Source organism: Coffea eugenioides, chromosome 9 (assembly GCF_003713205.1).
Source record: "Coffea eugenioides isolate CCC68of chromosome 9, Ceug_1.0, whole genome shotgun sequence".
NCBI lineage: Eukaryota > Viridiplantae > Streptophyta > Magnoliopsida > Gentianales > Rubiaceae > Coffea > Coffea eugenioides.
In genome coordinates, this window is record NC_040043.1 from 13,942,606 (window position 1) to 13,968,408 (window position 25,803).

Genomic DNA, 25,803 nt, shown 5'->3' on the forward strand with positions numbered 1-25,803 from the left:
AGAAAAATTCATTTGACCCACCAAACGTTAATGTTTTCCAACGAAAATTTTTACACACATAATATAACATATATACATCAGGTTCATGCCAATAGATCACCAAAAATGGGCCTTCTTATGGCCGAACAAAACAGGGGCATTTTCGGAAATTCTTGCCAAGACCTCTACTTTGAGTTTCCAACAATAACACTCCATAAACTCATCATTATAACCACTAAACTACCATTAAATCCAACATTAATCCTTAAATCAGCAACAACAACCCAAGTGTGGGAATACCAAGAGCCCACTCATTTCATTTTCACCATAAACAAGCTAACTAAGTGCATGCATGAGCTTAATCTTGCTATATAAATTCCAAAAGACAAGAATCCAAGGGTTGATCATTACCTATTCCTTGGGTGTGCAAGATCAGAAATTTTGGCCCTCTTGAAGCTCCAAGAACCCGTGAAGATGCAGCCTTTTGTTAGCTAAATCCAACCTCCAAGAGGTTTGCTAAGTGGTCTCCAAGTTTGGTGTGATTTGGAGGTGATTTGGGGTAGTTTTGGTTGAGATTAGTGTGCAGAATTTTTGTTGCAAATGAGTTAGAGAGAGGGAGTGTTTTGGCCGGCCATGAGGAGAGGGAAGAGAGAGTGTGATTTTGATCTAAGTTGGCTTCTCAAAGAAGATTAAATGTGTGGTGAAAAATTGCTCCAAAGTCAACTCTTGTAAGGCTCGTTTGGCACGTTTTTAGGCTCGATTTTCTCGCGCGTTTGGTTCACTAGTGCACTAAACCTCTAATGCACTCATGTTAATATAAACATTATTCACTCTTAATTGTCTCGAAACAAGGGTCTAAAGTTCCTCAAATAAAGTCGCGCGTGTGAAAACGCGTACCGCCAATTTTACCGCTATAACGCGAAACTTCCGGGAAATTCTTATAACGATAGTACTAATAACTATCACTTGAGTATTTAAACATTAAAATACCGAATTTAGGTCCATTGTACATGTCTCCAATATTCCAAACTTATTGTACTCTCAAGCGGATAAAATCTTCAAGCACTATTCACTGTTTTTACTAAACGCGCTCCAGGAAATTAATTCGTGAAATGAGTTACTTTAAAAATATAACGAAGTTATATTACCATGTATTTAGGTCTAATAAGACTAGAAAATATTCCTCGAGGCAAATATCCAATTAAATAATTTATTAAGCCACAAATTAGGCTAAAAAAATAATAGTTTTTACGAGTCCTCACAACCTCCCCTCCTTAAAAGAATTTCGTCCTCGAAATTCATACCTTCTGTAATCTCAGACAACTCTGAACCATGTGGTGTGTTCATGTTATGCTTTCTTTCTGATGCCATTGGTCGGTTTCTCCTTCCATTGACTTGTCGAGGGACAGTTCCATTTCCTTGTGGAGCAGTAGTTTCTCGTGGATACCTCCTTGGACAGTCATGAACTTTATGGTTGGTACTCCCACACCCCATACACTTTCGTCCCTTTAGCCAACAGTTTTCTTCAATGTGATTCGTCCTTCCACAATATCCACAAGTCGGACGAGGTGTTGTGACCTGACTGGCTTGCGAGGTTTTCTTTGATCGTGTCTGTTCTACTGAAGTCCCTCGCGACATAGTTCCTTTTGGTTCCTTTATCATGAGTGGTGCAGGAAATAACAGTCCTACTCCATCCACTTCTTTTCTAACTTTGGGTGGTGGTCCATTTCCTCCTAGTGTACTATCAGATGCATCTCTTTTCCTTGCTTGAAGAGCTCTCAGTTGAGATTTTGTGCTTTCTACCCTTTGCGCTTTTTCGAGAGCGTCACTAAATGTTTCAACCTGTGCTGCAGCAAGGGCATCTTGGATTTCCAAATCTAATCCTTGGATAAACCTTCTTATTCTCTTCCGTTCAGTAGCCACCAATTCTGGGGCATATGTAGATAACTTTGTAAAGCGTGTTTCATACTCAGCTACGCTCAAAGTTCCTTGACGAAGTTTTATAAAATCATCTTCTCTCTTTTCTTGGACAAGTGGAGGAAGAAATTTCTCATTAAATTCACGTACAAAGTTTATCCAAGTCCTTAGGGTTTGATCTCTTTCCCACTTGTTTCTTATAACATTCCACCAGGCTCGGGCTGCTCCTTCAAGTTGAAATACAGCAAAGGTGACTTGTCTCTCCTCTGTGTAATCCAAGGCATCGAATATATTTCTTATATTCTCTAACCAATTCTCAGCCACCTCTGGATCAGGTCCTCCAGCAAACTTGGGCGGGGAAAATTTTTGAAACCGCTCTAAAGCTCGATCCTCCCCTATCTCTTGATTTCCACGTTGGTTTCCTTGTCCAACACCTTGACCTTGTTGAGCTACCAAGAGCTCCAGGATATCCGTCATGCGAGTTAAAACTTGTCCCATTTGGTCATTTCCTCTCCCAGCACTTAGCTCAACGTTTTGATCAATATCGGACCCATTAGCTACTCTTTCATTTCGGGGTTGTCTAGGTTGACGTCCCTTTCGTTGTCCTCTAGTTTCCATGTTCACAACTAATCTATACGCACATGCATAACCCTCACACTTAGTTAAAATTGAACTATACTCATATACCAGTAGCAAGATTTAAAAAGGATGAAGTCACTTACACAAATAACATTATCACCATGCAAGTAAACACAAACTAGAGTTCATTAAATTATAAAACAAGTTATGGCCAAGTAAAGTTCATACTAAGTCAAAGTCAATAACAAAAATAAACAAGTGATTATCACAAGTACATTCATTTCCAAGGCGCAAACTCTTAAGTTCTGCTCCCATCGTCTCACTATGAAAGATCACAAGTAGAGATCCACTAGATTAATTGGAACTAGACGATTCTCGTTCCCTAACATGCTCGATTTCAATCCAAACACAGGGATCTTTTGGGTTGCGATCTCTTCCATCTTCCACTCTTAATTATTGTACCATCTTAACCAAACAATTATTGGTTTCCTGTAACCATTCACATGAAATATCGATTCATTCTTATTCCCCACAAATGGAGATATAAAGTCCCTATGGTTGCCATCAACTCTCAAATACTCGGGTACAAGAATCCAAAATAGGATAATTCACAACTCGAGCTGGCCGGTCCCAAGAGTAAATCACCACATTCGAGATTCCTACCCAACATACATATCAAATTCCCTCCAATTATCAAGATAAAGGTTTTACAACCTACAATATTCATGATTCACAGCTTACATTTCTAGAAGGGCACTTAAGTCTTTACTCAATCACATGGTAAGGACCATAACACCACTTGGCCCTATCTTACTCCTCTGTAGAGACCACGTGAAGTGGCTCTAAATTTCATTGCTACAAGCAATCTTTTAACTTTCAAACCAGTCCCACAGTCCGGCATCCTAAACATTTAAGCCTAGGATACACTACAAAGATCTGAAGCCTAAGCTCTGATACCAACTGTGACGCCCCCACTTCTCCCAAAGGCGAACCAAAGGGTATCCGCGGGACGCCTGCCCAGCTCTCGCCAGGACTCACTACAATCCATCATTCAAGAGCTCGAAATACTTTAATTAACTTCAATACACAATTAAGGTACTTCAAATATCTCACACTTACAACTAAGTAGCTTTCAAGCTTAAATACAACCCAACGGAAAATGGTACAATAGCCATCCGTTATAATATAACTTAAAGTCTTCAAAAGAAAACATTCTAGTACTACTCACGAGTACCCTTGGTCTCGAACCCTGTAAAAGAAAACCACAACGTGGAATGAGCTACACAGCCCAGTGAGGTTCCAAGACACTCTAACGGTTCAAATAAATCAAGTAAGTTGGGCATATCATATGCATGGTTCAAGGTTACACAATGGCATGTTATCATGAGGTGATAATCTTTGTACGGTAATTTGAGACATTTATCATGGTATGAGACATTGGCATGTATAGTTCACGAGTGATTGGAGCTTATTACAGGCATAGCTCAGGATTTCATGTTGGCATTTTAGCACGAAACAATTATTATGATACAAGGTAAACATATACTGTAGGATACGGTGTTCCAGTGGAACTCTGTCGGTCATCTGCACCTTATGACTTCCGGATCCCCTCGGTTTGACTGGCCATCACCTTATCCCTCCAGTGGTAATACTCGAGTATACCGAAACGGTTGTCCAGGGTTCCAACCTACCCGACCGAGCCCAGTCCTGGCTCGAGTAGGTCAGTAACCGAGGCAGGGCCCAAGTTCAGCTTAGAGCTTACAACATGCACAAGTAATCAAGTAATTCGACAAAAGGTAAAATTCATCATTTGAGTAGGTCGAGTGAGATAAAGTACACACTCGCCTAACAATGATGGACAACTTCATATAACATGTGATTCATGATAATCAAGTGATCAAGTGGATACTTAGCACGTAAGCACGTAAGCAATACAAGTTGATTTCATGGGAGCATATAATTCACGGATATCGAATAATCATATAGATTAGAAATCATATGAGCAAATAGTCAGGTAATCAGGTAGTCATGTGGGTTGGTAAACGGTTCACGGTTAACGGTTAACTGTTCACGGTTGACGGTTAATTGACAAGCATTGGTCATATGCATAGGCCATCATTGGCCGTTATCCCATTTTTACCACGTGAGAGTCGAGGAGATTCACTCCAACGACGTATGCAACCTTAGCATACCAAGTCATGTTATTCGAGTATTTTCAAGCATGAATTATTCATCTCAAAAGAGAACGAGTGCGATAAAGTACACACTCGACTCCATTTTTCAAAACCAAGTAGACTAAGTAAACAATCTAGCAAGTTAAGCATGTATCGAGTTCATATGGTCATTTGATATGGTTAATGATTTAACCAATTCATGTAGATATACAATGCAAGTATACATTCCTTAAATAGGCATGAGTATGGTAAATACTTAACACATAGCACTTAATAATCATGAAATAAGCGTGTCCTAGACTTATTCAATTACGTATTCCTATATGGAACACTCACCTAGTCAAAACAAGCGAGTAGTTTTCAAACAAGCGTTTTAGGTGTCCGCTCCGAGTTCCCCTTGGAGATTCCCTCGAGTGCCTGAGTAAACAACCATTAACTATTATACACTATCACTTAGAACTCCTACTTATCAAAGAAGGTTGTACAATCTAAAGGGAATTCATGAATTGGGCCTTAATTATTAATAATCGAGGCTCAAGAGTAAAGTTTTAAAGTCTAAAGAAAGAGACTAACATTTTTCATGAAATCGAGTTAAAAATGTTCAATCGGTATCGAGAAAAGAAGGCAAGTTTCCAAAATCTCATTTCTAAGAAATTGTCAAATTTTAGCTTTGGGTGTCAATTCTAGAAAAATCGTATCTTGCACTACGTAGGTCCAAAATTGGAAAGCTTGATACCATTGGAAACTACATTCCGAGTACTACAAGTTTCTAGAAGACACTTTCCCATGATTCCAAATGGAAGGTATTCAAAAGTTGGATCAAAGTTACAGCTGTAGAATACTAAGACAGTTTCAAGGTTGGTTTTTGGCCAATTTTGGAAATTCAGTAAAATTCACTTGTTTTGAACTAACCTTTGAAATTTGGAAATCAAATAGTGTTACAATCCAAGAGTATAACAATACAAGCGGATTGAGAAATGGAGTTTCGAGCACCAAGATATAGTAGCCCCAAGTTGAGGAAGATTCAAGACTGAAGAAGAATTTCCAGTTTTGAACCTCCAACACTAGAAATTTAATTCGGTATCGAAACGAACTTGGATTGGTACCAAAATTGGCAGTATTTTACTCCCATATGAAAGGTACCACTCTATCAAATTTCAGGGAAAAATACTTTCGGTAAGGTAGTTAATTAGCCAACCAAGGTTCAAGAAAAATCCTAAGGCAAACTGCCTTTGACTTGCATTTCCCAATTTCCAATCGTCTAACCAAGAAAGTTATCCAACCATGGTTCATTTGTGAAATAAGGGTCTAAGATACACCCATAATATCTTTGGTAAGTGTTTAATATCAAAAACATCAACTAACAAGTTCATTCCAAGATTTGGTTCCAAACCAGTCCCAACATTAGGGTTTTCCAAAACAGAGCAGTCCACTTGTTTCAGTCACAACTCAGTCAATATAGCTCGAAATTGAGCATGGCTTACGCCGTTGGAAAATAAATTCATAGTACTAAAACATCACAGAAGAAGTCATTCCCAAATTCGGCACCCATCTGGTTCAAATTCGGGCATCAAGTTGCTGCCTGAACACTTCATTCCAGACGAACAGAGCAACAGGACAGCGAACTTAAAACATTTGGTTCGGCTTGCTCACAAGGAATCAGAACGTGCATTTTATACCAAATTAAAGCTAGGAATGTCTAGTTTCAAACGCCACCGACGGCACATGATTTCGACATCCGAGGACAGAGTTATAGCCAAAATGCCAACGCTGGACAGTGCAATACGGAACAGATTTCCAGATTGCCACTTCTAGGAGAAAAATTCATTTGACCCACCAAACGTTAATGTTTTCCAACGAAAATTTTTACACACATAATATAACATATATACATCAGGTTCATGCCAATAGATCACCAAAAATGGGCCTTCTTATGGCCGAACAAAACAGGGGCATTTTCGGAAATTCTTGCCAAGACCTCTACTTTGAGTTTCCAACAATAACACTCCATAAACTCATCATTATAACCACTAAACTACCATTAAATCCAACATTAATCCTTAAATCAGCAACAACAACCCAAGTGTGGGAATACCAAGAGCCCACTCATTTCATTTTCACCATAAACAAGCTAACTAAGTGCATGCATGAGCTTAATCTTGCTATATAAATTCCAAAAGACAAGAATCCAAGGGTTGATCATTACCTATTCCTTGGGTGTGCAAGATCAGAAATTTCGGCCCTCTTGAAGCTCCAAGAACCCGTGAAGATGCAGCCTTTTGTTAGCTAAATCCAACCTCCAAGAGGTTTGCTAAGTGGTCTCCAAGTTTGGTGTGATTTGGAGGTGATTTGGGGTAGTTTTGGTTGAGATTAGTGTGCAGAATTTTTGTTGCAAATGAGTTAGAGAGAGAGAGGAGCTTGGCCGGCTGTGAGGAGAGAGAAGAGAGAGTGTGATTTTGATCTAAGTTGGCTTCTCAAAGAAGATTAAATGTGTGGTGAAAAATTGTTCCAAAGTCAACTCTTGTAAGGCTCGTTTGGCACGTTTTTAGGCTCGATTTTCTCGCGCGTTTGGTTCACTAGTGCACTAAACCTCTAATGCACTCATGTTAATATAAACATTATTCACTCTTAATTGTCTCGAAACAAGGGTCTAAAGTTCCTGAATTTAAATCGCGCGTGTGAAAACGCGTATCTCCAATTTAAGCGCGATAACGCGAAACTTCCGAGAAATTCTTATAACGATAGTACTAATAACTATCACTTGAGTATTTAAACATTAAAATGCCTAATTTAGGTCCATTGTACATGTCTCCAATATTTCAAACCTATTGTACTCTCAATCGATCAAGATTTCCAAAGACGTGTTCACTATTTTCACTAAACGAGCTTCCGAAAATTAATTTTTGAAACAAGTCATTTTAAAAATATAATGAAACTATATTTTCATGTAATTAGGTCTCAAGAGCTTAGAAAATAATATTCGGAGTAAAAGACCAAATAAATAATTAAATAAGCTAGAAATAGGAGATTAAATAAGTAAATTTTGCGAGTCCTCACAAGACACACTCACTTACAACTAGGGTTTAAAGGGTAATCACTTCATCTCTTTAATCTTTCCATTTCTCCAAAGTTTAGCGGTCGGTTTTCATGGGTTTGAAACCCTAATCGCGTTTATAGGCTAGCGGGCTTGAGGAACTTTATTTCTCGCTTTAAATCCTAAGTTAGCTGTCTTGATGAGGCCTTTAGCTAGCTGACTTGTGGCTATATTACTTGATTATTGCTGTTTATGTGATGGATGAGATGATTATGGTTAGAAAGTGGAGAGAAAGTTGGAAAAATTGGGAAAGGCAAGCTGGCCGAAATTCTGTTCATGTTGTTATGTTTTCATTTCGAAATTTTGATGCTTGGTTGGCTATTAAATTGATGGATATATGTTTTATTATGTATATAGAAAGTGCCTTTCAAAAATCGTGTCGAATGGTTGCACAAAACTTGAGTTTTGGAAAAAGTTTCAAATCTGGAAATTGCTAGCAGGGTAACCGGACAGTGGTTCTTTGTCTGAATATAAATTTTTGTACGGAAGTCAAAATTGAGTGCCATTAGCGGCATTCAAAACTAGACATTCAGAGCTTTCCAATGGTATAAGAATCCCCTGCTAGTTCATTTTGAGCAAACTGTGGTGAGTCGGCAAAGTGGACTGTCCTGCTTTGCCTGTTTGACCGAATGAGACTGGGAAGCTGCACCTTGTGGCTCAATTTTGTCCCACTTGTGAAAAGATTTTCGAAACAATGTCTTCTGATAAATTGTAGCATTTTGAACCTAGTTTCCAACGCCATAAATCATTCTCAATTTGGATTTGTATAGAGTTATATATAGTTTGATTTTGAAACTGCGACAAAGCTGGAAACTGGAAGATTTTCCCTTCTCTGCTGACCGAATGGTCAAGTCTGTTTTGGGATGTTATAGTTTCAAACTTTTGGTGTCATTTACCATCAATTGCTCATTAAATGTTTCTGGAATCTTGGTTTCAAAAATGGAGCGAATTGGGGATGATTTCGTCGGACAAAACTTTTGAAAAGAGAAAGAGAGATAGGGTGGCAGATTAGCTTTGAAAATTTCACAAACTTTGGTCGTTTTGTTAACTGCCTTCTCATGCAATTTTTTGCCTAAATTTTTATAGAGAGGTAGTCCATATATGGAAGTTTAAGTGTACCAAATTTGATGTGATTTCAATACCATTTCGAGGCCCAAATAATGCCCCAAACATTGCTCCTGAAATCTGGAAATCCTCTAGTCAGGTTGTGAAAATCCACCGACTTCAAACTGTTATATTTTGTTGCTCAAAACTCCGAATTTAGTTCTGCCCATTGTGTTTGAAACTTTGTTTGGGACTCTTATTGTGTTATAAATTACAGAGGCTGATTCACTTCCTGTGAATTTTGCCGAATTTCCAAACATCACTGAAAACCAAGACTGGTTCTGTCCTGTCTTCATGAATCAGCAACTTTGGCTGAAAAATGAATGCCTTTTGTTTGGAATCTTGGAAAAGTTCTTCTGGGAACTTTTAGTACTTTGGATCTAGTTTCCAACAGTATAAAGTTTTCCATTTTTGGACATACCAAACTCAAAATCTAATTTTCCAGGTTTTGTCGCGTAAAGCAGAAAATTTCCGATTTTGTAGGAAATGAGTTTTAAGAACTTTTCATTTCCTTTCGATATTGATAGTTCGTTTTAAACCCGATTTCATGGAGGATACGAGATTTTCCTTGTGACTCTAAATCCTCACTTTTGAATCTTGAATTTCAATAGAATAAAGCTCTCTTGAGGCGTTGTTCTAAGTGTAAGGAAATACATTTTCTTCCGTGAATATTAAGTGATTGTAAGTATATGTGAGTGATAGTTAATCACTATTTCTTCAGGTGCTCAAGAGGGGTTTGAAGACTTTGGATCTAGTTTCCAACGGTATAAAGTTTTCCATATTTTGACATACCAAACTCAAAATCTAATTTTTTCAGGTTTTGTCACGTAAAGCGGAAAATTTCCGATTTTGTAGGAAATGAGTTTTAAGAACTTTTCATTTTCTTTCGATATTGATAGTTCGTTTTAAATTCAATTTCATGGAGGATTGGTCTAAGTGTAAGCAAATACATTTTCTTCCGTGAATATTAAGTGATTGTAAGTATATGTGAGTGATAGTTGATCACTATTTCTTCAGTTGCTCAAGAGGGGTTTGAAGGAAATCCCAGAGCGGACCATTAAAGACTTTACTTGTTCACTTACTTTTGATTTGGTGAGTGTCAAGTGCATGAATTGTTGCTATATACTTGAATTGTTCCTTATTAATTAAGTATTTTGAAATTGTCGAGACGAGCGTGTACTTTATCACACTCGTTCTCTTTTAAGTGAATTTATAATTGAATTGTGTGAAGTGAAAATTATATTTGTGTTGAATCGATGTCGATTGGAGTGAATCTCATCGACTTATAATTATATTGGTGTTGAATCGATGTCGATTGGAGTTAATCTCATCAACTTATATTATAATAGTGGGGGATGCCCAAACTCATCGGCCGACCTTGCGACTCGAGCCGGCATGGACTTGGTCGTGAAGCTTGGTGAGCCATAAGAAAATCATAAGTTTGATCTATTTGAGAGATCTCGTTTGGCATACTCGAGTAGTATCACCTTATATAAAAGAAGTGCGGGCCCGGAACAGGGGATGTAACGGTGAATGGGAGTGTGAAGTAAGTGAAGTTCTACGGACTAAATACTTACCCGGTTAACGGAGTGTCATCACGTGGAGGTATTGGATCGAGTCTCGGCAAAGCAAGTGAAATCTAGCTCCTGAGAGCTCCCGTATCCTTATTGAGTGTGTTTATTGTTAATTGTGAATTATTTGAACTTTATAGCTTTATTTCCTGTATAAATGTTATCGTTACTTGAACTATGTGTTTGCATGCTTTTCTTGGCCTCACTGAGCATTCGCTCACCCCATTAGTTTGTTTTCCTTAACAGGAGCTCGGAATGGAAAGATTTTTAGAGAAACCGACTTGATTACCCTTTTAGTAGAATTTTGGATGTAATCGATTAGTCGACTTATGGTGGTTGTATTATGGGAAATTTGATGTATCTGTGGAAACTTGTGATGTAAGATTCGAATATTTATTTAAGGAAGTGACCTTTCTTCGTATCTACTCTTATTATTGATTGTTTATCCTTAAATTTGAATTGGATTCGTATCGAGTGTTGGCGAAAATTAGGCAGGTGTTCCGCTGATACTCTCGGGTTCGCCCTAGGGAGAAATGGGGGCGTCACACATAGGCACCATACAATATGTGAGAACCCGTAAAACCCTAATTATTTTCTTAGGGTTTAGTTCCCTTTAATTGCATGTTTTCTGCATTTTCTGGTTTAGAAATATTTTCTTAGTGGATTTTATGAGCAATTATAGTTTTAAGATGATTTTTCTAGCATTGGAGAAATTTTAGAAAATTAAGAGTAAATAGTGGACGTGGGACCCACTAGTGCGAAAAGTTCGGAAAAATTCGGCCAATAAGGTTAAGTTTCGGATACTGGTGGAAATTTATCGGGTGTTAAGAGATAAGTAGAGGGTGACATGGCATTGATGTGAGAGGAACCAAGTGATAGGAAGGCATTAAATGAAGTGCCAAGTGGCACTATGTGATTGGTCCACTTGTTGGACATTTTTTACTTTTCTTATCATGGATTAAATATCTCAAAAATTGACTAAAAATTCATTCTTTCTTACCTCTTGTTGGCCGATTCTCTCTCTTGGACAAGGAAGAAAAACTTCTTCAATTTACAAGCTTCAAACTATCTCAATCTTCCATTCCAACCAATTAAACTTAGATTTGCTCCATAAAATCACTCCATTAGGTGCTAGTAAGTGACTTGGTGAAGTTGTTTTGAAGCTCTAAGGTGGCCAACCTCTCTATCTCTCTTAATTTCTTGGTAAGTGATGCTTGAACACCCTACTACATCTAATGATGCTTATGTTTGGCTTAGAAGTGGCTAAAGTGATGGATTATATGATTTATTTCTTGGTTTGGCTTGATTTGGTGAAGTTTTCCATTTTATGAGGAATTTTCTGGTTTCATATGATTTTGATGTTGTGGACTAATATGATGGTTGGTAATAAGGGGCTTTGGCTCTAGTAGGTGTGAATTGATGTTAAATGCAATCAATTTTGGATTTGGAATGAAATGTGAAAAGTTAGGGTTCATGAACCCCTATTCTGTCCGAAATTTTAGGTCATAGCTAGCGGCCAAATTGGACTTTACTCAAAACATGAAAGTTGTAGGTATTGGTGAGTATGAAGTGCCTACAAAATTTCAGGGCATTTGGAGTAGTATAGAGAGAGTTATGCCGTTTTTACTGTTGCTGTTTTTGGTGAACAGAATGTGCGGAACTGCGATAGTAATTGCCTATTTTGACTGGATTTGGTTTGGATTTTGAAGTTGGTGTCTTCTGATGAAATGTTACTGGATGTCTTAGCTATCATATGCCTTTGGAATTTCGGAATTTGGACTTGTATAGACTGAGTTATAGTAATTACAGTTTTGTGTGTTTTGCAAACCTGTTTTGGTAATTCTGGTTTAGTATTTGGCACATTTGACCTAGTTGTGCTAGGATTTGGACTGAGAGGCCTTCTACATTGTTGTAGCCCTGTATTTTAGCTTCGAGATGGTGGGTCTTACGCCCTCATCCGATAAGCGTAACGTATTTTGTGCCATTACCGCATACGGAGGCCAAACCTGTTTTTGTTGATTGATCAAATGAGTTATATTTTCTGATTTTCTGGTTTGCTATTATGCTTATTTATGCATATGAGACCCTATTGGGGTTGTGTTCAGCATTGTTTTATGACTCGTCGTCGAGTCTCTCTTAGGGCTTGCTTTCATTTTGGTTGTTTCCTAGCTAACTTTTGTACTTGTACTGCTTTGAGCCTAGTGAACGGCTTTTGGTAAATGAGATGACTTTTGTGTGAAATGTTGGGGCTGATTTGAGGAAATAATGAAGCCTTAAGGGCTGGAAAAGTAAGAAATTTAGGGGAAGTGCTGCCCGATTTTCTAGGCCGTTTGGTTCTTTTAAGTTGGATTTGCCTTTTGGTGGAAATGAAAGGCTTTTGGGTTGTTGACCCTAGGTCTTCATGTTATCTTTTGTTTCCAAGAAAATCATGTTTTTGCACCCTTGCATTAGTATTTTTGGGCAAGGCGTACGACGTGTAGTCGAGCCTCACATGTGCATTCTGTTTACTCGATTCTGGAAGTAAAACCTTCAATTGGTTTATTTTGGTTATTTTAGGGTTTCTTGGCGATTAAGGCCAATCTGAAGTGAAAACTTTTGAAGTTGAGCCGGTGAGTGTACCACTCCCCTCCATTGCTGTTTAACTTGATTTCTGCTCTGCAATTTGTTTAATTTGTTTGAGACGAGGGTGTACTTTATCACACTCGTTCTCTTGTCTGTCCATATGCCAATTTTGAGTGCCTATCTGAATCTGCCGTCTGAATCTGCTATCTGAATCTGCTATTCTGTATCTGTATCTGAATCTGTTATCTGTGTCTGCATCTGTTCGGATTTCTATGACCTATGAGCTCAATCCTGTGGCTAAGTTATTCGAGTCGGGCCGGCAAGGGCCTGGACGATTAGATAACGAACCACGGTAGTCTGTTCGGGGATTTTTGGGTATTGAGACCCTTGATTCCGGTATACTCGAGTATTACCATTTTGTTCGTTTGAGGTGAGCGGGCCCGGTAAAGGGGTGTTTGGTGGACGGAATTCGGTGATAAGAGGGGTCTACGGACGCGTTGGTTCTATCTACGTTGACGGAGAGTCAACCGGTTTGGATCAAGTATTGCGCTGGAAATTTGGCTCCTGAGAGCCACCTGTATCCTTCTGATTTGAATCATTGGTTCCTTTGCTTTACATCTGACATGTGTATCTGATTTGTTAAATGTGAAATGCCATGATTTTAATGCTATCTGTTTGGTACCTCATTGAGCGCAAGCTCACCCCTTTCCGTTCCTTTTGTTTTCCTTACAGGAAAATAAACCCTTTTGGTCTGGATTTGACAAATGGCTGCCAAATTGAGCTAGTTGAACATATCTTTTGTATAGCTCATGTATTAAAACCCTAAGTGTACTTTTGGGGCGTTTTCTCTTTTGATTTGGCAAACCGTGTGTATATATTAACTTTTGAAAACTTTTATATGTCATTTTGATTTGTAAATGCTAAAGTTCAGATGTGAATGTTTGCGTGCTCTTTCGGTTGGGTTTTGACGGATCGGTTACTATTCATGACCGACTCCGGATTTCATTTTTTTTATTTTGGGTCATTTTACCATTTTGACCTGTTTACGCTCGTTTGTAAGTTCCGGATCGCAATAGATAGCTCTAATCTGATCCGTAGTCCTGGCGAGAGCTGGGCAGGCAGTCCGCTAACCCCTTTGGTTCGCCTTAGGGGAAAGTGGGGCTGTTACACAATACCTGCTGAATCCGATCAACTTATTGATATTCGAGTGAAAAACAATTTGAAAATTTTGGTCAATTGGAGTGGCAAGAGACATGTGCCCTAACAAAATGAGAACAAAGTCCGAATGGATTGATTACTTTGATTAACACATAAAGTGATGTGTGAAAGAGCCTACTCTTGAACGGATTGCAATATCTCGACTAGGTTATTCAGTGAACCATAGATCGAAACCTTAAAAGAGAATAAATTGATTAAATGAATCAGATGAAATTGATGATTTTTCAAAAATTGACTGGATTGCCCTAAAAATGGGTAAACTGGTCAAATGGATTGAATGAAATTGATGATTTATTCAAAATTGACTGGATCACCATAAAAATGGGTAAACTGGTCAAATGAATTGAATGAAATTGATGATTTATTCAAAATTTACTGGATTGTCCTAAAAATGAATAAACTGGTCAAATGAAATAAATTGATCAAATAGATCGAATGGAGTTAATGATTTATTCAAAAATTGACTCGATTGTTCTAAAAATGAATAAATTGGTAAAATAGATTGGATAGAATTGACGGTTTATTTGAAAGTTGGTTAGATTGCCCTAAAAGTGAATAAACTAGTAAAATGGATTATTTGAAAATTGATTAAATTGTCAACCCATTTGTGGTTTTCAAATTGTACGAATTTCGTTACAATGCATTAGTCCATGAGTTTTCTAAAATCAAGATTTGGCCATCGATATATTTATCATGTCAACAATGAGGAATTATTTGTGAATTTTTTGAACTTAGTGTCCTTTACGCAAGGGATTTTTACCAATTCTGATAAAATGACCAAAAAATGATTGTTAGATGCTCATATTCTAATGTGCAAAAGTTGCTCTATTATCATGGAAAAGATCGGATCCTACCTTATCTCATGCACTACCCCTTTGGACGGTACAAGAAATATAGACGTCCAAGTCTCATTGGATTAAATATCCGAGAAACAAGGTGGCTTATTCCTAACGTGGGATTCCCTAAACGGCATTCCCCTTAAAGTTTATGCATGATGCCAATTTATCAAAGCGATTAAATATGCAATTTGAAATGAAAACATGACCTAAAGGAACCCTTTGTATGCCAGGGTAGGCCTAAAATAATGTGCAATTATTAACCTACGAATGCAATACATCGAAATTTAAACATGCAATAACCTATCTAAGAGGGTAGGTTCTAAAAGAGTATCATGCCGGAACTCTTATTAAGATTATGAAGATTATGAATGCAATAGAACAAAGAAAGGTAAGTTCAATTGATATATGACACATACACATTGGAACAAACAAAAATAATATGAAAAATAGAAGACAATTAAAGAAAGAATGGTGTAATCCCTCCCATCATGCCTAGTGTTCCTATTCGGGTAAGGTTGACTCTATGTCGCGCCCCTTTTTCTGAAAAAATAAGTAATTACGATTTACGAGCTTATAAAAATGAATTTTGATTAATTTTGATTAAAAAAGAAGTTTTCAATTTTTAGAAAATAAATAAAGAAAATGGGCCTAAATGGGACTTAAAAAGTACGATGATTTTCACCCAAAAATAATAGTTTAAAAAGGGTTTTTAATGAAAAATAGGAGTCGCCACTTGGTATTGAGTTAAGGTGTACCAAGTCACCTAAACTGAATTTTTTAAATAAAAGTAGAGAACTCTTTTTAAACGACTCCAAGTCTACAAAAATCAAGAGAAAAGGGGTCGGGAATCACGGTTGAAAAAAGGGAAGGTAAGGATAAAATCCAAGGCACCCTTTCAATCTAGCCAAATCTAGTTGCGTGATTTAGTAAAAAATTTTCTTAATTTAACCTAAAAACTTATCACATTTGGATGTTACTATATGAATGCAAACCTAAACCTAATAGATATCGGGGAGTCGGAATATCTCTTCAAAGCTTGATTGGTGCAAATCACATTAATTGTAATGCCTAAGAGTGACTTTTCGAAGAGATCACGAACATGCAAAATATGAGACTCGAAAGAAAGAAAAGAAAAGAAAATAATAATATACATGACCTAAAGGAATGCATCATAACGGGTGCGGGGAACTATGATTTGTGACTTTAATTTTCCCTTTGATAGAGGGAATACGAGCGTGCTAAGACTAGAATGTGACGTCCCCACTTCTCCCCAAGGCGAACCAAAGGGTATTCGCGGGACGTTTGCTCATCTCTCGCCAGGACTCAAGCAATTTACATTCAAACTTATAGCGGTACTAGACGTCACAACCAGTTAATATAAATGCAATTAGTGCGGAAGCGCTCAACCTTAACAATATTCATCCATTATCCAACCCACACATCGGGTGTCCATAGTACATCTTAAATCCCAAAATATACATCACATATCCAAATAATACATTAAAATTCCAAAAGTACAACCAAAAGAGGTCAATCCAAAATACTTGAAACCCTAATACAAGATACATCAAAAGGGGATTTCTCCAAGTTTACTCCGTATCCAATCCTGTTAAGGAAAACAAATCTACAGGGTGAGGAAAATGCTCGTGAGGCCAAGAACACACATGCACGCATATAGTCCAAGCAACAAGCCCAAATAACAGATCAATTGATAAAATACAAGTAATTGATAATTCCAACGGAATGTAAACAGAAACAATTCAAGGATATGATAGCTCTCAGGAGCTAAGTTCCACAAGCTTCGCTAGTTCATTCGTATATCTCCCTGTGATGACTCTCCGTCAACCGGGTTGATATTTCCAATCCGTAGATCACCACTTACTTCTCATCTGTCCACCATACACCGCTCCGGGCCCGCACGACATTTATAAGGCTATACTCCACGAGTATGCCAAGCAAGACATCTCAAATAGATCAAGCTTATCATGTGATTCTCATGGCTCACCAAGGTTCCCGACCAAGCCCATGCCGGCTTGAGTCCCAAGGTCGGCCTATGAGTTTGGGCGTCCCCCATGTACATGTGTGTGTCGAGGAGATTCACTCCAACGACGTATGCCGCCATGGCATAGTATTTCATGTAATTCAAGCATGTGATACATTCTAGCATTTGTTATGGTCAAGCATTTGAAGTAATCAAGGATTCGAAGCATGAGTTGTTGTTTTCGAATGAGAACGAGTGCGATAAATTACACACTCGACTCCATTTTCAAATCCCAAAGTATTGATAACAGGTAAGCATGTAACGAGTTCACAGGAGATCAAGTAAACATGCACTTGACACTCACCGATACAAGTACAAGAAAGAAATGTCACTCGGAGCTTTTAGGTATTCACTGTGGGATCCTCCTGAAGGTCCTCGTGCGAGCCTGGGCAATTAATAAGGATCTATCACTCATAAACCCTAATAAATGAAAAGATCGCACTAGTGCACATTCCAAGAAAATCTCGTGAAAACGAACCCCAGTCACCCGTAAATCGAGGTTCAAAGACGGGGTTTCAAAACACAAGAGCAATCAAGTTTCCGTCTTTGAAATCAAGTATAAAACGTTCAAGTGATATCGAGGGAAAAAGGAGAATTCAAAAAACTCCATTTCCCTTAAGTTTTGAAAATTTCAGTTTTGATACGAATTTTTGAAAAATCGTATCTCACTCTTTACAAGTCCAAAATTGGAAAACTTGGTACCGTTGGAATCCTATTTGAAAGTACTAAAGTTCTTAGAAGACACTTTTTCATGATTCTAAATGGAAAGTATTCAAAAATGGGCTCAAAGTCACTGTTTCAGGGTACTTAGGATTGTTGTTAGTTTTTCGCTAAATTTGGAAATTCGGTAGAATTCACACATTGCCAACCAGCCTCTGAAATTTGTAACTCAATTAGAGTTGCAAGTAAGGTTTATAACAGAACAAGCGGATCAAGAATTGGAGTTTTGAGCACCGAGATACGATAGCTCAAAGTTGGTGAAAAACCGAAACTGTTAAGCCAATTTTCCAGATTTAAGTTCCAAACTTTGGGACTTTAGTTAGGTATCGAAACGGACTCGGAACGGCACCAAATTTGGTATGAATATACTACCATATAAGGGTCACTCCTTTTCCAAATGCACGGCTAACATCTCAACCAAACCCAATTTGAACCAAAGCACCAAGATTACCAAATATTCTTCTTACTTTTCAACATAAAACTTTTAGATTTTAGCGCAAAAAATCAGAAGAAAAGAGCATGCAAATCTGGAAACTTTCTGCAACTTTTCTGATGCTTTGAAATTTTATCAAACCTCATGCGATAATCGTTAGCAGCAATCTTAAACAAGAAAACAGCCTCAAATTCTTGTTAAACTCCCTAAATCCATCATCAAGATGCAATACTAAGTACACAACAGAAAGTAAAATCTGAGCTGGGGGAAAAACTTGCCAACCCCAGATTCTTTCATGACGCTTTTTATGAATTTCTGGGTTCATCCGAAATGTGAGAACCCGTAAATTCCTTAATTTCTAGGCTTTATTTTAATTATTTGCATGCCTTTTATGCATTTTCTTTATTCAAAAAATTTTCTAGCTAATTTTATGAGTAAATAGGGTTTTTAACTTATTTTTCTAGTATAAGTTGGTTCATGAGGTTTTAAGAGTATATACCGGACGTGGGACCCACTAGTGCGGTAAGTTCGATAAAATTCGGCCAATTAGATTAAGTTTTGTATATCGGGTTTAATTTATCAGGTGTAAAGAGATAATTAGAGGCTACCAAATGGATAAGAGTTGGAAAGACAAAAGGATAACTATGCATTAATAAGAGTGACAAGTGTCACCTTGTGATGGAATCTTAAGTTTTGACCAGTATTCATAACTTTACCATTTAATCAAAATTGGCCAAAAAATCATCTTCATTTCTTTCCCTCTTGGCCGAACTACTCTAGGGAGAAAAGGAAAAAAAAATCTTCAACTTTCTTCATCACAAATCTTGCTCAAGCTTGCAATCCAACCGATTAAACTTGCAATTTCTCCATAAAAATCCTTCTCTTAGTAGTAGTAAGGTTGTTGGTGAAGTGGTTTGGAAGAAAGAGGTGTGTAGTTGCTTCCTTTCTTGCATTTCAAGGTTTTCTCGGTGACTAAGGATAATATCCGGAAGAATATTTTGCACGTTGTTTTGCGTACATAGGTGAGTGTTCCTTGTTTGTTATATTCTCCATGATTTCATGACTTGTTGTTATTGTTTGATAATGTGTTAATTGTTTCCAATGATTTCCAAAACGAATTTTCTAGGCGAGCGTGTACTTTATCGTGCTTGACTTAAATGAAACGTAAAATTTTCAACGATTTAATAATTGATATATTAGTTGTGCATAATGTAAGCCTTTTGGCTGAACTGGGCCCTGCCCTTCGTTACCGATCAACTCGAGCCAGAAGCGGACTCGGTCGGGCGATATGGTGACCATGGGTGTGAACGTTGGTATACTCGAGTATTACCTTGTAGGTTGGTGGAGCCTGGCCAACGTCCAGGAGGGGGTGAATGAAATGAACGATCGAACGAGGGTTTTACTTACAAAAATGCATTTTCAAATGATTGGAGGAATAAGGGGAATGACAGGAGAACGAACGAACGAACGAATGGCTCCCTGTGAGCCCGTATCCTTTTAATGTATGTGTTATTATCGCTTTCCATTGTAAATGTTTCTTGAATTATTGATTATCGATGGTTAATGTATTGGCTTTGTTGTTGAATATGTGTTCGGAACCTCACTGAGCTTTTAGCTCACCCCTTTAGTTTGTTTTTCCTTAGCAGGGGAAGGCGAGCAAGGACGTGAGCTCGATATAGACTTGCCAGTATAGTTATTTTGTTTCTTTTGTTTTGGTTCTTGCCTTAATGCTTGGCACGGGCTGGACGTATGAAGGCTTGAGAACCTTTGTATATTCGATGTTGATACTCCCTTTTGGGATAGCAATGTATATAAATTCCGCTTTAAGTTTTGGATCATTGTCCTATTTATTCTTGTGGTTTTATTCCGATTTTAATTGAGGAATGTAGTGAACGACTGAGTCCCGGCGAGAGCTGGGCAGGCGGTCTGCCGAACCCTCTGCTTCGTCTTAGGGGGAGGTGGGACTGTCACACGAAACAAATTCCAAACCAACAAGATTATGCAACTTATGATTTTTATTTCTAAAACTTCAATGCCCAAGATTGACAAACACAAAGGAGAGTAAAATCAAGAGAATCAAAAGGATCAAACATGGCAAAGCAATAGAACCAAAATCGTCAAACCCCAGCAAAGGTTCAACAATTCACACACAAGATAGGCTCTAATTTTTACCAAAAAGAAATGTTAGACCGGCACAAATACGAGCCATGAATACCTGAAAACGTTTGTGAGATTTGACAACGCAAAATGCTCCTTAGAATACTGACTGGTTCGTGAGATGAAGTCACGCAAATTTTGTCATGGTGGGGCGCAGCAAGAATGAACCCGTGACTTGGAGCTTCGATTTGGCTGTCCTGGAAGGGATTTTACTCAGCTATTTCTTCATAAAAGTTGCTCGAGGAAGAAGAAATCTCACTTCACGGACAAGAGATTAGGTCGGAATTTGATTGGAAATGGGGCTAATCTGTCAGCCTGATGGTGGGTTTGCAAAAGAAGTTTTTGCACTTTTCCCTCGTTTTCCCCTCTTTTTCTTTGCTATTTTTGTGAGGACTCGTAAAATCGCTTATATTTTATTAAAATTTCCTTTTATTTGGAATATATTACCTTACAATAGCTTTACTACTTATTCACTTCCTCAATAGTTACAATTAATCACAGAACCAAGGGTTTTCCCTTTACTTCCATCATTAAGGTAAACTAGGGTTTTTACGTCTTTTGGAAGTGTGATTACTCGGTACGGAGTGTGCACTAAATTTGGTAATTAAGAGAGGGTTTTAGATGATATTAAGTGTGTGATTAGAAGTGAGAATAATAAGTTAGTGAATCATAAGATAAAACCCTAGTACACGCAATTTAAGGAAAAATCGGTTTGAACCGACGTGTACCGTTCACTACAGATTGCACACACCACTTGACCACCACTTTATTACCTTAATCTCCTTGTTTTAGTTGAGATAATTAGCTCTTAATTAACCCTTAAGTCAGCCACCATTATTGACTAAGGAAAAGAGAGATATTATGATGGAAATATTTGTGATTAAGCCATTTGTCAAAAATCCAACCAAGGTCTTGACCAAGACATTTTCCTTTCTTCTTATCTTTCTTCTTGGCTCATTTTTCTTCATTTTCCTTCATCTTGGTCGTGACTTACGAGAGTAAAAAGAAAAGAGTGAAGACCACTTCATTTCAATCTTGATTCCTAGCTTAGTTGAGTGAAAAATCAAGAATCTAAACCGATTAATCCTTTCTTTGAGCATTTGGGAAGCTTGGTGTGCTAAAAGTTTACAAGGAGAGGTGGTGGATATCTCTTGCAAGCATCTTAGTGAGGTATTATGGCTGTCCATCCTATTTCTATCCCTTAAGCTTGTTTAAGTTTGTATAACAACTTAAATTCTTGGCTAATGCTAGTTATCTAAGTAGTTTTGATGATTTTTTGGTGGATTTTGAGTTAGGGTTTGGATGGTTCAGTTGTATTCCTTGTTGTTTAGAGAGCATATAATGTCTATAATCTTGTATAAGAAGTTGAAGTAGTGGTTCAAGCTAGAAATGTGAAGCTTATACCTTGAATGCATTAAATTCCAGATTTAAGGATTTCAAATGCTCTGTTCTAACCAGTTCTATTCGTGTATGATGGAGGAGGAATTGGGCTTAGGTTAAAACATAAAAGTTGTATAAAATAATGTTTTATAGCTGCCTGTAAAATTTCAACTCAATCCGAGCATTGTAGTATGTGAAATGATAAAAATACCCTTGACTGCCATAGGTATAGTTTTGCGGACAGTTTTGACATTTCATCATTCTAGATTCGTTTTTCACCTTGATCCGTATCAAATCAGCCTTTGGCCAAAACATGAGACTTTTAGCCCTATGTTTTAAATTTCCAACGCATCTGAAAACACCTCAAACAGAATTGTGTAGCCTGATTTATTGTCATTTGAATTCAGTACTGATAACCATACTGACAAGGACATTCTGGTTCTGTAATCTGTAATTTCGACCTAGATCAATTGTGAACTGGGTTGAGTTGTCTTCATGAAAGTTGTAACCCTTTGTCTTAGCTTCGAAACGGTATAACGTTCACACCAATCTAAAAATGTAACTCTAGTTATGACCAAAATGTTATAAGATGTCGAATCTGCCATTTAGTCATTTGCCTTCAGAACATGATTTCCGATTGGATTATTATACTTGTGTTGTACTTGGATGATTTTGAGCCAATTGAACGGCTATTGTGATGAGATTATTTGTATGTGTTTTGGGGCTGAATTATGAAAAACAATGAAGCCATAAATGGCTGGAAAATAGGTAAAAACAAAGGGTGTGCTGCCCAAATTTTCACTCGAAAGTTAGATAGATATACTCATGACTTGAGTAAGGGTTTGAGGACGAATCGAACTTGAATCGTCTAGGGTATTCAAGTCTTGTTTCATAGAGGTCTATAAGTTAGCATTCGGCCGAAACTTGTACCCTTGGAAAAATGAAATTTACGACTAATAGAAATACATTTTCTCCATATCTTCGACTCAAATGGGGATTTCAAAGTTTTAAGAGCGAGCATAAGTTTTACGAATATTCTCCAAATGAGTTGTAATTATTTGATTTTTGTTAAATGAAACGTTTAAGTTTCGAACCTTAGTTGAATTTCAAGACTCTTAAACAATGTTTTATCGCAGACTTGGATTCCAAACGAGTAATACCTGAACGTGATCCGTAAAGGCACTACATCTTTGGTGAGTGCTTCCAAATACCTGGTTGAACTGGACACTTGTTTTCAGTACTTGACCCATGTGATTTAATGATATGTAATTTGTTGGATCGGGCAAGAGTGTACTTTATCGCACTTGCCCTAATATGATATATACTTGTTTATTGTTGCAATTGACTTGATATACTTGTACTTAACTTGTAAGTACTGAACGGCAGCATGTACCACACTCAATGTGAGTGGGAGATGCCTCTCATTCTTGTCTCCGTACTTTTATTTTGATTCAATCGATTGGAAATGTTATCTCATAGACTTCTTGGGGACCCAAACCCCACTGGCTAGTTAATCGAGTCGAGCCGGCAAGGGCTTGGTTGATTAGATAACGAACCATGGGTATCTAGTATTGTCGAGTGGAGTGTTATCTCCTCCACTAATCGGCATACTCGAGCATTACCATTAGTGTTTAGTTGGTGTTCGGGCTCGGTAAGGGGGTTGAATGGTGGACGGATTGGAGTTAAGCGAAGTACTACTGGATTGGTTACTTTACTTGAAAGTTGACAGAGTGTCAACTAATACTTGAACAAGCTCTGGTGAAGCAATGGGAACTTGGCACTTGGGAGCCATCCGTATCCTTATACTTTGAAATGATTATTGCTTATTGGATTATTGTTTCTTTTGAAAAACAAAACACTTTACACTCGTTCATTTGGAGATTTGCTACTTGAAGTGTTATTGTTCACTTTTATGAACTTGTTATACTCGCTATTTTTCTACGTTGTTACTTGTACTTTTAAATAATGGTCAACTTGATATTTGGAACCTCACTGGGCTTTTAGCTCATTCCACGCCATTTATTTTTCTTACAGGGGGTATAAGCGAGGCATGAGACTTGTATAGACTAGCGTAGTCTAGTTTTTGGATTTTGCAATTGTACTCGCGCTAACACCCGACTAGGGTTGATTTTACTTGGGTTGTAAATACTTTAACATTTTGGGCGTGTATAAACCTTGTAGCTGGATTTGAACATCAATGTATATGTTAAGTTTGAGATTGTTGTTTCATTTCTTCTCTATGGCGTGGTATCTTTCTCGAGTTATGCGTGGGTAAGTCCTGGCAAGAGCTGGCAGGCGGTCCGCTAAACCCTGGGGTACGCCCTAGGGGGAGGTGGGGTCGTCACAGATGGTATCAGAGTTCTTATCGAGCTCGTGCCGGGAGAGGGTTCTCGGACTGTGGGGATTGGCTTGTTAAGTGTGGAACGAATGTCCATTGTTTGAGATATTAGATATGCATGTTGGGTAGGAATCTCAAAAGTAGATGATTTACTCTTGGGGACTGGCCAACTCGAGTTGTGAATTATCTTATTTTGAATTCTTGTACCTGAGTACCAAAGAATGATACCGTTATGATAAGTCGATATTTTGAGTAATATTAGAATGAGTATGGATGGAGAAGGCCAAGTCACAGGGAATGCGAATAGTCTGAACTTGGGGATAGATTGAATATATTAGGGAGAATTGGGACTCTTAGTACGCAAGTGTACATATCTGGTTATACTTTTTCGAGTTTTGCTTAAGTGTTGTGCTTGAGCAATACCTGGAGTTAATGTTCCATAAGGAAATGTGAATTGCTATGACATGTATAGAAAGAACGTATGTTATTTTTAATGTGTTCTATTATTTTCCACTTTATGATTTGAAAATGCTTTTATCGAACTTTATAGCTACTTTATTTTTCTTATACTTATATCGGCTATTGTTCAAAAGAGGTATGGAGGGTAGGCGGAATCAAGGATGTGGAACTACTCGAGGACGCGATTCTAGCCGTGGCAGTGAGATTAGACAGGCACAAGAACCAGTACGGGAACTGAGAGAGGAAAGAGGTGAAACAGTTGAATCACAACCTGGACCCCAGGCCGTAGGGGGGATCAGGTAGCAACGGCGATTCAACAGATGACTAATATTCTTGCTCGACTAGTAGAGCAGCAAGGTCAAGCCCCTGTTAATCAGCCTAGAGACCCTGAAATGGGACAAGATAGGGCCCTGGAGAGATTTCAAAAGTTTTCTCCTTCTAAGTTTCTTGGAGGACCGGACCCTGAGGCAGCTAAGAGGTGGTTGGAGGCTATGATCAATATTTTCGTTACCTTAAACTATACGGAGGATAAGCAGGTGCATTTCGCTATATTTCAATTTGAGGGACCAGCTAGGACCTGGTGGAATGTAATTAGGGCTAAATGGAAAAGAGAGGGGACTGCATGGACTTTAGTGAATTTTGTGCGGGAGTTTAATGAGAAATATCTTCCACCGATAGTTCAGGAAAAGAGGGAGGATGAGTTTATTAAACTCCGTCAGGGAACCCTAAGTATATCTGAGTACGAGACTCAGTTCACTAAACTATCGAAATTTGCTCTCGAATTGATAACTACGGAGCAAAGGAGGGTTAGAAGGTTTGTACAGGGACTCAATGTAGAAATACAGGAGGCTTAGGCGGCGGCCCAAATTAATACTTTTATGGAGGTTCTGGAGAAAATCCAGAGAATAGAAATTGCTAGGGCACAAGTAAGAATTTTTCATGCAAAAAGGAGAGGTGCACCTGGTGGAAGTCAAGGACAAGACTAAGGTGATCTAGATAGGCCACCCTCTAAGATGGGTCGAGGAGATGGTGGTGAGGAAATTTTGGGGACACCTAAGAAAATTACTTCAAGAGGGGCCTCAGGTGGAAGGGGGCAAGCAAGAGGTGCCTTGCAAGGAGGTCAGACCCCAGCCTCTCGAGTATCTTGTGGATACTATAGAAAATCCAACCACACAGAAGCTAATTGCTGGCGAAAGGTTCGAAAGTGTTTACGGTGTGGAAGTACTGAGCACCAGATC

The 25,803-nt window shown here is 38.1% G+C and overlaps 1 protein-coding gene across 1 annotated transcript; it reads left to right on the forward strand.

Annotated features, from left to right (window-relative positions):
• The first annotated feature begins 24,885 nt into the window (after window positions 1-24,885).
• Window positions 24,886-25,419, forward strand: LOC113782259. The gene has a single exon (XM_027328157.1). The coding sequence runs from the start codon at window positions 24,886-24,888 to the stop codon at window positions 25,417-25,419; it is 534 nt and encodes a 177-aa protein (XP_027183958.1).
• The last annotated feature ends 384 nt before the right edge of the window (window positions 25,420-25,803 follow it).